The sequence below is a fragment of the Esox lucius genome, chromosome 18 (assembly GCF_011004845.1).
Source record: "Esox lucius isolate fEsoLuc1 chromosome 18, fEsoLuc1.pri, whole genome shotgun sequence".
In the NCBI taxonomy this organism is placed as follows: domain Eukaryota; kingdom Metazoa; phylum Chordata; class Actinopteri; order Esociformes; family Esocidae; genus Esox; species Esox lucius.
The window spans coordinates 635,615-649,444 of record NC_047586.1 but is presented as its reverse complement, the minus strand read 5'-3'; the positions used below and the strand labels follow the sequence as shown (position 1 = coordinate 649,444).

General features: G+C 41.1%; 1 protein-coding gene across 2 annotated transcripts in view; it reads left to right on the top strand.

Annotated features, from left to right (window-relative positions):
• chrna2b (cholinergic receptor, nicotinic, alpha 2b (neuronal)) overlaps positions 1–13,830 on the top strand; it is a 33,882-nt gene that overhangs the window by 5,977 nt on the left and 14,075 nt on the right. For both annotated transcript variants that reach the window (XM_013138549.4, XM_013138548.4), the window contains exons 2-4: positions 5,846–5,997; positions 7,122–7,166; positions 7,964–8,073. In XM_013138549.4, the coding sequence (XP_012994003.2) occupies positions 5,846–5,997; positions 7,122–7,166; positions 7,964–8,073 (307 nt within the window). The remainder of the gene's footprint in view (positions 1–5,845; positions 5,998–7,121; positions 7,167–7,963; positions 8,074–13,830) is intronic.

Here is a 13,830-nt window from a genome sequence, read left to right as displayed (position 1 = left end):
GTTCCTCTAATGTTGGTATAATGGGAGAAAGTAGACAATACTACTGTAGATTATTGAAAACATTCATATAAAAGGATTGCCCAATTGCTAGAGTGGGAAGTGAACCCCAGTGTACGTTGTAAAATATATTTGTATACAGTTGCTGATATTTGAGTTGTCTGAAGAGCGGGAGATATTGGAGGTAGAGACATGATTTGTTTAGGATGAGGAGAAGGACACCTGATTACATTTCTGAACTGTGTGTTGAACTCCTGACTGCCAGGGTTGAAGAGGTATCAAAGAGAAGTGCCATCAAATCCCAGACATTTCCTCCAGAAGGTCCTTAGTAGACCCCTTCACCATCATCTTCCATCATCTGACCACCTCTGTCCAACCATGACTAAGACCCTGATGTAAGATGTGTTGAGTCAAACTAAGACCTGGATGCTAGGTGTGTTGAGTCAGACTAAGACCATGATGCTAGGTGTGTTGAGTCAGACTAAGACCCTGATGTTAGATGTGCTGAGGGAGACTAAGACCCTGATGTTAGATGTGTTGAGTCAGACTAAGACCCTGATGTAAGATGTGTTGAGTCAAACTAAGACCTGGATGCTAGGTGTGTTGAGTCAGACTAAGACCCTGATGTTAGATGTGTTGAGTCAGACTAAGACCCTGATGTAAGATGTGTTGAGTCAAACTAAGACCTGGATGCTAGGTGTGTTGAGTCAGACTAAGACCCTGATGCTAGGTGTGTTGAGTCAGACTAAAACCCTGATGTTAGGTGTGTCAAGTCAGAATAAGACCCTGAAGATAGATATGTTCAGTCAGACTAAGACCCGGATGTTAGATGTGTTGTGTATATATATATTTAACTCTGGAAAAAATTAAGAGACCACTGCACCTTTTTCTTGAAAATGAATGTTTTGAGTGAGGAACAGAAGCGTTCAATTTGCAGTGGTCTCTTAATCTTAACCCTTCTGTATACAGCTCTGGAAAATATTAAGAGACCACTGCAAAAGTATCAGGTTCTCTGGTTTTACTATTCCTAGGTATGTGTTTGAGTAAAATTAACATTTTTGTTTAATGACAACATTACTCTCAAATTCCAAATAAAAATATTTTAATTTAGAGTATTTATTTGTAGAAAACAACAAGTGGCCAAAATAACCAACAGAAGATATATTGTTTTCAGACCTCAAATAATGCAAAGAAAACACATTTATATTCAAAATACTAATGTTTTAACTTAGGAAGAGTTCAGAAATCAATATTTGGTGGAATAACCCTGATTTTTAATCACAGCTTTCATGCGTCTTGGCATGCTCTCCACCAGTCTGTCACATTGCTGTTGGGTGACTTTATGCCACTCCAGGCACAAAAATTCAAGTAGCTCAGTTTCCTGGCTTGTGACCATCCATCTTCCTCTTAATCAAATTCCAGAGGTTTTCAATGGGATTCAGGTCTGGAGATTGGGCTGGCCATAACAGGGACTTGATCTGGTGGTCCTCCTTCCACACCGTGATTGACCTCGCTGTGTGGCATGGAGCATTGTTCTGCTGGAATTACCAATTTTCAGACTTGGGTAACATTGTCAGAGCAGAAGGAAGCAGGTGTTCTTCCAGGATAACGTTGTACTTGAATTGATTCATGCATCCTTCACAAAGACAAATATGCCCGTTTCCAGCCTTGCTGAAGCATCCCCAGATCATCCCTGATCCTCCACCAAATTTCCCAGTGGGTTCGAGACACTGTGGTTTGTAGTTCTCTCCACGTCTCCATCTAACCATTAGACAACCAGGTGTAGGGCAAAGCTGAAACTTTGACTCGTCAGAGAAGATGACCTTACTCCATTCCTCCATGGTCCAATCCTTATGGATTTTTGCAAACTTCAGCCTGGCTCTTCTTTGCTTCTCATTGATGAAGGGCTTTTTTCTAGCTTTACATGACTTCAGCCCTGCCCCTAGGAGCCTGTTTCAAACCGTCCTCGCTGTGCACTTCACCCCAGCTGCTGTTTGCCATTCATTTTGTAGGTCACTTGATGTCATCCTACGGTTGTTGAGTGACATTCGAATGAGTTGACGTTCATCTCGGTCAGTGGACAGTCGTTTTCACCCTCTGCCAGTCTGTAGCTTTGTTGACCCCAATGTCTGTTGCTTGACCTTGTTCTTATGAACCACCGCCTTTTACCACTTACTGTATCCCTCTGCCAGTAAAGCCAGAATTGAACCCTTCTTTTCCTGACTGCTTTTCTTTTCAACTCTTTTGTCATGCTGATTTATTTTTTATTTTTATTCAAATTACCTTTGAGGTACTTCTTGCACAGTTTTTTGCCATCCAGCTGGTCCTATTGCAAGAGGATAGTGATGACCACAGCAGTGGTTTTAATACTTTTCCTCATTGAATTTGCTTCAGGTAATCATCTAATCAGTACCTCATTAAAATGAGGTGTGCCTGTGTTGTAATTTAACAGACACTGGAATGGAATGGTTTCCATACATGTAAAGTTGCTGATTATAGAAAAAATAGGAGTGGTATTTGATACACTGCCGATTTTGCAGGTTTTCCTACTTACAAAGCATGTAGAGGTCTGTAATTTTTATCATAGGTACACTTCAACTGTGAAAAATGGAATCCAGAAAAATCCAGAAAATCACATTGCATGATTTTTAAATAATTAATTTGCATTTTATTGCATGACATAAGTATTTGATCACCTACCAACAAGTAAGAATTCCGGCTCTCACAGACCTGTTAGTTTTTCTTTAAGAAGCCCTCCTGTTCTCCACTTATTACCTATATTAACTGCACCTGTTTGAACTGGTTACCTGTATAAAAGACACCTATCCACACACTCAATCAAACAGACTCCAACCTCTCCACAATGGCCAAGACCAGAGAGCTGTGTAAGGACTTCAGGGATAAAATTGTAGACCTGCACAAGGCTGGGGTGGGCTACAGGACAATAGGCAAACAGCTTGGTGAGAAGGCAACAACTGTTGGTGCAATTATTAGATGTTCAAGATGACGGTCAATCTCCCTCGGTCTGGGGCTCCATGCAAGATCTCACCTCGTGGGGCATCAATGATCATGAGGAAGGTGAGGGATTAGCCCAGAACTACACGGCAGGATCTGGTTAATGACCTGAAGAGAGCTGGGAGCACAGTCTCAAAGAAAATTTGTAACACACTACGCCTTCATGAATTAAAATCCTGCAGCACACGCAAGGTCCCCCTGCTCAAGCCAGCGCATGTCCAGGCCTGTCTGAAGTTTGACAATGACCATCTGGATGATACAGAGGAGGAATGGGAGAAGGTCATGTGGTCTGATGAGACAAAAATAGAGCTTTTTGGTCTAAACTCCACTCACCGTGTTTGGAGGAAGAAGAACGATGAGTACAACACCATCCCAACCGTGAAGCATGGAGGTGGAAACATCATTCTTTGGGGATGGTTTTCTGCAAAGGGAACAGGACGACTGCACCGTATTGAGGGGAGGATGGATGGGGCCATGTATCGCGAGATCTTGGCCAACATCCTCCTTTCCTCAGTAAGAGCATTGAAGATGGGTCGTGGCTGGGTCTTCCAGCATGACAACGACCCGAAACACACAGCCAGGGCAACTAAGGAGTGGCTCCATAAGAAGCATCTCAAGGTCCTGGAGTGGCCTAGCCAGTCTCCAGACCTGAACCCAATAGAACATTTTTGGAGGGAGCTGAAAGTCCATATTGCCCAGCGACAGCCCCGAAACCTGAAGGATCTGGAGAAGGTCTGTATGGAGGAGTGGGCCAAAATCCCTGCTGCAGTGTGTACAAACCTGGTCAAGAACTACAGGAAACGTATGATCTCTGTAATTGCAAACAAAGGTTTCTGTACCAAATATTGAGTTCTGTTTTTCTGATGTATCAAATACTTATGTCATGCAATAAAATGCAAAGTAATTATTTAAAAATCATACAATGTGATTATCGGGATTTTGGTTTTAGATTCCGTTTCTCACAGTTGAAGTGTACCTATGATAAAAATAACAGACTTCTACATGCTTTGTAAGTAGGAAAACCTGCAAAATCGGCAGTGTATCAAATACTTGTTCTCCCCACTGTATATACTATTAAGCCTATTACTGGCTAATATGCTGTTAAAACGGTCAGTGGCAAAAGCAATACAGTTTATAGATGCTATGGTGGAGGTGAACTTAATAAGAAACGCTAGTCAGTTTAACACAATCCTCAATGGAGTCTAGCGAGTGCTGAAACGTGCCGTGGCGTGGTCAAAGACAGTGCCTCTCATGTGGAATCTATTGAGAGCAATGACATTTATTAATAATTTCTGATAGAGACCACGATTCTTTCGTCTTTTCCCTTGATGAAGAAGTTAGTTATTGTCGCCTTTATTGATAGTTATTGTATAAATGTAATTCATCAATGAAAGGGAAAAGTATGTAGTTTTGCCATGAAAGAAATAAATACGTTCTTATGCCATGAAATGAAAAAGCTCTGTCAGACTCTCTAATAGTTTCTCAATTCTTATGACTATTCCATTACGTTAGTAGATACAGGTAAAGCTTATTACTGGATAATACGCTGTTAAAACAACCAGTGGCAAACCTCATACATAGATGCTATTTGTGTTGGAGGTTAACTTAGTAAGAAACGTTAGTCAGTTTTACTGTATCAATGTCATTCACGAATGGCCAATTAACTATTAAAATGGCCAGTGGCAAAAAAGGATTTGTTCAGGTTAGAGCCAAGAGGCTATACTGACACCCAGCAAATGTACAGTTCCGTGGTGTAGCAGTTAATGACACAGCCTTTCACATGGGCGCCCCGGGTTCGAATCGAGATGGCAACACTTTCTATTGTGGGCTGGCTGAACAAGGCTTGGTTTCTTGTTTCCAGAGCTATATATTGATATATATGTAATACATGTTATATTTCACAATGGAGCACAATACAATGAACTGAAAAAAAATCCATTGAAATGCACTTTGTCAGTTCTACCCCTTTAAAGGAAATGACTCCTGGTTTGCCCTGACAGCACTTATGGTAAAAGTGCACACGTTGGCTACATTGGAATTACCTGTGAGTGTGAAGCCTGATATAATGCATGTAACACATGGCTGCCCCTGAAGGGAGTGAATCCAGGCCTCAGTGAAGTAGGGTGGGCTGATGGCTGGAACACGCCCCTCCCTGCTGATGGCAGGAACACGCCCCTCCCTGCTGATGGCTGGAACACCCCCTCCCTGCTGCTGCGTCTCAGAACGCCCCTCCCTGCTGACGTTTCCTTCATAAGGCACAAACTAATCAGATGGCCAGTCTATCATCCAGTTAAACAATCAGTCAGTCATCCACCCAGTTAGACAACCAGTCAGCCAGTCAGTCAGGAAGTTAGACAGACAGTTTGTCACTGGGCCAGTCAGTAGACAATCCAGCATGTCAGTCAGTTTCAGCCATTCAGCCAGTCAGTGGTTTAGCAAATCAGCCTGTCCTCATATCCATCCAGTTGTCTCAGAAAAAGTGCTCCTCAATTAAATTGAAAGGTGCATTATTGGTAAGAGAGGTTTATTTACATTGATTAATCAAGTAAAATAAACAATATCTAACTTTTCATTAACAGTCCAACATGAACAGTTACGTTACTGATACATTTGTGTCTCAGGCTTTACCAGTCTGTTGCTCTGTTTCCTTCATTTTAACTGTTGGCTTTGACATATCTAGAACAAATACATTATTTTCACCTGAAACTCATTCAGTAGACAATCTTCTTCAGAGTTATTTTGGTTAACCATCCGGCTCAAGGACAGACAGATGTTGACATGGTCTGTCTAATTGGAAAGTCTATGACCCCCCTGTCTTTTGTGACCCCTGCAGTTTTCTGCCATGAGAAGACCCATTCCCATGCAGAAGATGATCTCTTCAAGACACTCTTCATTAACTACAACAAGTGGTCCAGACCGGTCTCCAACATATCAGACGTGGTTATAGTCAAGTTCGGCCTCTCCATAGCACAGCTCATTGATGTGGTGAGCAATGCATTTATAAGATATGCCATTATGATGCTTTGACCACATGTGAATGAAGCTACGTCTCCATTTGTGTATGAGTGGGCCACGTTTAGAAATCATATTGCAACCGGGCTGCAGTGTTGAACTTCAATGTGGTTGAATTAACTGTGTTTGTATCTGCAATATTTATTACATGTAATTTGTTGCTCTTAAGTACCTTATAATGCAAATAGAAAATTAGTGAGTTATGTTCCCAGAGGAAACCCAAGCTCTGGGCTCTCCATTAACTCAGCCTCACATTGTGTGTAACCATTAGTGATCACATTTATTTAACATTTATGTCAAACATGTCCGTTAATTCTGTCACGTTGTCACCAATTATCATCATCCCTGGGAATAAGCAGACACTTCAAGTTACTGAAAGTGAAGGTTTACCAAAGAAAATATTTTAGTGTTTACTTGATGCAGAACGAATGATAGTGGGAAAGCCAGTTAAGCCTTTAGCAGACACTCGTATCCAGAGGGACTTACAGTGGTTAGGGTAAGCCTGTTTATATAGAGTTTATACAGTCAGGTGACAAATGAAAGGAAAGCCAACATAAAGTGTCTCAGTAAGGTGTTGGGCCCCGAGCCACCAGAACAGCTTCAATCTTCATATCAACTGGGTTGAGATCTGGTGACTGCGAAGGCCAAAGCACATGATTCACATCCTATTCATACTCATGCAACCCTTGACATCCATCCGTGCCCCAACAATGGACCCTCTTTCAGAATCACAAAGATCCCTTCTTCTTGCCATCTTGATCCAAAAACAAGGTCAACTGGGCCTGCTCAGCATTTCTATACACGCCACAGAGCCTGATGGGATGTTAATTGTTTAATTGTATTGTGCAGAACACCCGTATGGAAGCATCTGCATTCGTTATGCTCCTCCACTAATTTATTCAGATGTTTCCTTTAATGTTTCATCCCACTGACACATACATTCATTTAATATCTCTCCCCCCTGTTTTCACCCCATTTCCTTCCCCCTAACTCTTTCCTCCCCCCACTCAACCCCATCTCCTACCACTATCACACCCATCTCCCCCTCACTCCCCCTCCCTTATTTTAATGTACCTCATCCTTGTTCCCTTCATCAGGATGAGAAGAATCAGATGATGACGACAAATGTCTGGCTGAAGCAGGTGAGCTGTACTAGACAGACAAAGCCAAATATAAAGACACCATGGGACATTCTTCAATAATTAAGTATTCCTAATATTCAATGCTATTATAGGTATTTAATCACCTCACCTTATTGTTGGATTTTCACTTACAAAATACAATTAATTATGCAAGTTGAAAAACCCTAAAATTCCAAAAAGTCTAAATATTGGGAATCAAAGATTAAGAGTGTAAAAATAATAGGAGTTAGGGTGTCTATATAATTGGCCATCCCTGTAGAGTTAGGGTGTCTATATAATTGGCCATCCCTGTAGAGTTAGGGTGTCTATATAATTGGCCATCCCTGTAGAGTCAGGGTGTCTATATAATTGGCCATCCCTGTAGAGTTAGGGTGTCTATATAATTGGCCATCCCTGTAGAGTTAGGGTGTCTATATAATTGGCCATCCCTGTAGAGTTAGGGTGTCTATATAATTGGCCAACCTGTAGAGTTAGGGTGTCTATATAATTGGCCAACCTGTAGAGTTAGGGTGTCTATATAATTGGCCAACCCTGTAGAGTTAGGGTTTCTATATATTTGGCAACTCCAGTAGAGTTAGGGTGTCTATATAATTGGCGACTCTTGTAGAGTTAATGTGTCTACATGATTGGCCAGACTATATAGCATGTTTGACTGATGTGTTTCAGTGCAGTAATTAGTTTGTTCAGGTTAATGTTGCCTTTAATAAGCATCTGCTACATAAGTGACAGTACTGTTAAAATGTCAAATGTTTTGACCTGGGACAGTGAATAACCTCTCATTTGTGTCTGTATCTCAGGAATGGAATGACTATAAGCTACGCTGGAGGCCATCTGACTATGACAACGTCACATCTATCAGAGTCCCATCAGAACTTATCTGGGTCCCTGATATTGTCCTCTATAACAAGTGAGTCCCATCAGAACTAAACTGGGTCTCTGACATCACCCTTTATGGCAAGTGGTCAGATGAACCAGCCCCCCCTCCCCCAGTCATACACCAGCCTCCCTGGAGATGAACCAGCCCCTCCTCCCCCAGTCATACACCAGCCTCCCTGGAGATGAACCAGCCCCCCCTCCCCCAGTCATACACCAGCCTCCCTGGAGATGAACCAGCCCCTCCTCCCCCAGTCATACACCAGCCTCCCTGGAGATGAACCAGCCCCTCCTCCCCCAGTCATACACCAGCCTCCCTGGAGATGAACCAGCCCCCCCTCCCCCAGTCATACACCAGACTCCCTGGAGATGAACCAGCCCCCCCTCCCCCAGTCATACACCAGCCTCCCTGGAGATGAACCAGCCCCCCCCAGTAATACACTTCACCCTGCATTGCACTGGTTTATATTGCAGATTCAACTGGTTCATGGATGTTGGTGTCTGATTGGATTGTGCTGTGATAAAAAACATGATGTGTTGGCTTTCCTTCTTCTGTAACTTGTGATACCGAAACAGTTGCTTTTAAGTCATCAAAATCCCTGTTCACCGTTAAATCCCACTGAACGCAGTGTTAGCGTGTTGTGTTTACAGGGCCTGTAAACCGTACTGTGCCTTTGAGTTATTGAAAGGGAATGGTGGCACCATCTAGTGGTTCCATGAGTAATCACATCACATTTCACATCATACATTTCTTTGAAGTTTCCCATTACCAGAAAAAGAGGCAGTTGTATTGTATAATATATAGAATGTTACAGTTTTTCAAAATTGCTTACAAGCATCAAACAATACAGAAGTTACAGTAACAAAACTCTTCACACAGTCAGCAAAATGGAAGTGTATGTGGACCAAACTGTGAATAATTTCTCATTGCTTTCACACAAAATGCATTTAATGAACACATGCCCCAAAATCCATGAACTCTTTTCTCATTCAAACTCAACCACCTACAAAACAACATATTCACAGCACGTTTTCTCAAATGCTTACACACTGTTCTCAAAACTGGCAACTGGTGTGCATTTCTGCAGTAACCAGATTGAAATATAAAGAAAATGTTTTCTATTTGTTAGAAAATATAATGTTAGAATATTTAGTCATTCCAAACATAGTTGATTGCAGTTTCAACTGAAAACCGACCCAAGTGTTGTACACTGTGCCATTGGAGAGAAACGGCGAATGTGTGAAAGAACTCCGGTGTCAATATATCCAGGTAAGATGTCTGTTCAATAACCACACAGGGTATTTACACATTTACACATAATGTAAAGTACTGTAGAACTATGGATTTACTGTTTTTTTTTTAGAGAGTAATGGAGATGGAGATAAATCCATCTTTGTGGATGAAGCTGGATTCAACCTGGCAAAAACACATAGCAGGGGAAGAAATGTGATTGGATAGAGAGCCACCACGGATGTCCCAGGCCAGAGAGGAGCTAACATCACAATGTGTGCAGCACTGTCCAATTATGGTTTGCTGTTACACAAACCACTCATTGGCCCCTACAATACACAGAGGCTAGTGATTATACTATACTTGTTGTTGTTTGTTTTTTTGCAGCCCTGGAATTTGGGTAAATTCGTTTTTTGTTTGAACTTTACTATATGCAAGGATGTAGAAAAAATAAAAGATATTCCTTCAAATGTTCCATATACTTTAGTACTATCATTAAAGTGAGGTGTTTTTCTTATTCTATGATCATATAATTATTTATGTGAAAAATAATTTTAAAATGTACAATTTAAAACTTCGTCATTTATGGAATACTCTCTGGTGTTAGTGTTTTTTAGGTCAGTGTGTTATGAGTGACAGTGTGTGTTTCTGAGTGAGAATGTTTGCCAGTGTTTTGGTGGAACAAGCTTGTTTTGAGACATGTATAAAGTGTTTTGGTGGTTTTAGTGAGTTTTGGGGGTAAGATTAACAAAAAAATTGCAACAATGCAAGTTGGTAATGCACACTGTGGGAAGAGTTTTGTTATTGTGGTTTCAGTATTGACCGATGCTTGTAAGCAATGGAGAAAACCTGTAAATAACACTGTAGCATTGCATTACATTTAGACTGCTAAATTACCCTGTAGCACAGAATGAATCCAAAGATTTATAACGTGGCATCAGTGAGCTAAGTCTTTCATAACCATGCAACCAATGATTACATAAATGTGATGTCAGTGTCTCAAACTGTGAGTCATCAATCTACCTTTTTATTATTTCAGTTTGCTTGACTCCATTTTCAGTTCAGTTGACTCCAGTTTCAGTTCAGTTGACTCCGGTTTCAGTTCAGTTGAGTGCAGTTTCAGTTCAGTTGACTACAGTTTCAGTTCAGTTGACTACAGTTTCAGTTCAACTGACTCCAGTTTCAGTTCAGTTGACTCCAGTTTCAGTTCAGTTGACTCCGGTTTCAGTTCAGTTGAGTGCAGTTTCAGTTCAGTTGACTACAGTTTCAGTTCAGTTGACTCCAGTTTCAGTTCAACTGACTCCAGTTTCAGTTCAGTTGACTACAGTTTCAGTTCAGTTGACTACAGTTTCAGTTCAGTTGACTCCAGTTTCAGTTCAGTTGACTCCAGTTTCAGTTCAGTTGACTGCACTGTACATTATGATTGATGATTAAGTTCTGATCACTGAAACGTCCGTCCAGTCCTCAGTAATTTATTAAATATGATTTATTTTAAGGTAATGTAATTTACTGCCTCATCTTCCTCTGCTTACTAATAATAGTGTACGCTACGCTATCCTCATCTTCAGCGTATCGTGTATCATGGAACATATGCACTGATAAATCCGCCTCATTGGGTCTAGTTACAGATTAGCAGCTAATGATAAAGCAAATATTTTTAGTGCTTCAGGGGTTAGGGTCAACCTAACCCTTAAGCCATTAGCGACTGATGTCGAGGAGATAATTCTGGGAGATAGTTCCTGTAATCACAACACCATAACGAATGGCTTCAAACTCTGTTTAAATAAACAGTCTGTACAATGGTAAGCTCTGTCATATTGAAATTATGTATTTATAATTTATAATGTGTTCGGGAAAAAAACTACAAAAGAAACATTTACCCTTAACATTTACCCTAACCCTGATCTCACATTATCCAGAACAATGCTTGACTGGCCACAATACCAAAGTAACTCCCAATATACCTTGTACTGTTGTTGGAGACATTGTTTGAACAGATGGCTAAAAAGATGTGAACTGTAAAGGAAATGTGGATTCTACAATGTTGGAAACACAATGGTATCTCGCAAACGCCTCAATGTCTGCTTGCTTTGTCTTCCAAGCAATGGCCACTTTACTCACTCATTGTAGGAGGATTCCATTTGTATGTAAACTAGCCACTGAGAGTAACGTCTTTTACTCCAGGAGAAAATAATCTCAAGAGTATCGGTTTTACAGAGAGTATTGGTTTTACACCAAGAATTGGTTAGTAAAACCAGACACGTTTCACGAATAGCTTGACTGTGGAGATTACATTCTCAAAAACTGATGAATTAAAAATGTGAGGATGTTCATGAATTATGTAGATGATTCACAAATATATGTTCAAACTTTTGAATTTGTGATGGAATATGGGCTGAGAAGCCACAATGCGTCTCCAAAGCCTGCTGACAACTGAAAGATGTATGTATCTTTGAAACTAATTAGCCATTTGGCGATCCGTCAGGAATCTCACTATGAAACAGATCTGCTACCTCTACACATCAAGTCAAAATATTCGACAATCAATCTGACTGTATCAAGGAGACAAACACTCACCAGTCGGATGGCTGCAGCATCAGATTGTATTGACAGGCCCGTGTAAGCCAGCAGCTGCCTCAATAGGAGCTCATCGGTCACTGTCAGAAAAAGCTTTGTTTTCGACAAGACAAATGTCTCCTTCAAGGACGTTCTAGGCCAAATTGACAAAAAGGTAAACACATGGTTTGCTTTTCATCCCCTCTTTGGCCATCTCATCTCTCAATGTGACCAGTGATTTAAACTTAAAATGGCTGAATAAGTGTAAACTGCAGGTTGTAACAGTCCCTGCCTGAGGGGACCGTTCAACTTCGTGTTTTCTGTTTGTACTTGTCTTGTCCTTGTTCGGTCTTTTCTGTTTGAAATCATAACTTAATTAATACTTAATGTTGTCTGAAGAGGTCTTTTAAAAACACATAAGTAGAAATTGCTATGTTACACAAACCCTAAAGCAGAAATTTTGATGAAAGAGTGCCCATTTTAAGCTAGGCTCTGAAATACGCCTTTCCCGCTAGCAATGCGTCATACGATGTAGGCAGAGGCAAACAATAGGTTGTGCTCCCGCTCCACTTCTCACTCTACAGTGGTGAGAGAGAGCGAGATATAGACAAAGTTTTAGTGAAGTCATGTAATGGTAAATTATTGTGTTTGTGCTGGTTGCACAAATTCCAGCCTGTCTGGAAAGCGTGTACATAATTTTCCTTCTAGGAAAAGCAAGGTCTTTAATTTTTTGGGTGAGTTTTGTGCAGGTGAAGTGAGCAGATTTCACTGCCGCGTCTGTCACCACACACGGTCGTTTGTTATAGACCTGGAGGTTTGTTGGAGCCTCGGAAGGGTTTTTCGGAGTAAGGACCATGTGAGGCTGATTACCGATACTGTTCCCTCGGTGCACTCGATGGAATCAAGTCCACCACCATCAAAGCTTTCACCTGAACCTGGCGGGGCAGGACTGGAGGACCAAGTGCTAGCAAAATTCCATGCACCAAAAAAGAGCTCTTAGCAGAGTAAATCTTACTTTTAATTATTTTAAATCTTAATTTGGCTGATTTCCTAATGTTTTAGTCTAATAATTTCAGAATAAAGAAGTGATTTGAGCGTGTATGTATTGGGCAATCCACCATCTAACTAGTAACATAGCTACATGTTAGCTTGGCTATTGCATTAGCAAACATTTGGTAGCTGTTGATTTGATGACAGGAGTAGCTAAAATTGCATCTGAAACCAATCCCTCATCTGGATAAAAAATGCGCTGACTGCAAGTTCCTAGCATCAGGGCTTCAGTATACAGAGAGAGAGAGAGGGAGAGACTGAGCTTTAGAACAGGTTTTTGCAATTGTCTGCCTTGACATCAATGCAGTTTTCACAAAGTTATAGCTATGAGCTGTTGGCAGGCAGCTAACCCAACACCCCCGTTTCCCCCGCATGCTGTTGGCAGGCAGCTAGCTAGCCCAATACTCCAGTTTTCAGTACTCCAGACAAAACGTTGCTGGCTTAAATTAAGACAATCTACATGTATGTTTAATATAAAACAAGGTCGTTAGTATGTTTTGCTGAAGCAGATGTATTGTATAACACCAATGTACTAGCCTAGACGAACCAGCGTTAGCCACCGTGCTACACAGAAACTCACCAAGTCACTTGCCCTATTCGCCACTGGTTTTGTTGACACCACAACTCTACTTCTCTCCTCTGCCCATTGTTCCTCCCCCTGACCTCTATCTCACCTAGGAGGCTCATAATTATAGGCCTGTGGGCCACCATAGGCATGCACGCCGAAGTTGGAGAGCTCGGTTTCTTCATCCACGTCTATTGTAATTTGAGCATGAACTTGACCAGACTCCCTCGCGTTACGTCACTTCCGGTCAGTGATAGATAGATGCAGAAGTTATTTTATCACAATTTTATCTCAAAATATTGTTTATGGCGGTTATATATTCCTCCAGTTTTTGTAAATCTTGTTGTTTATCATTAATATACACTATGCTGTATAGGGGTGTCCAACCT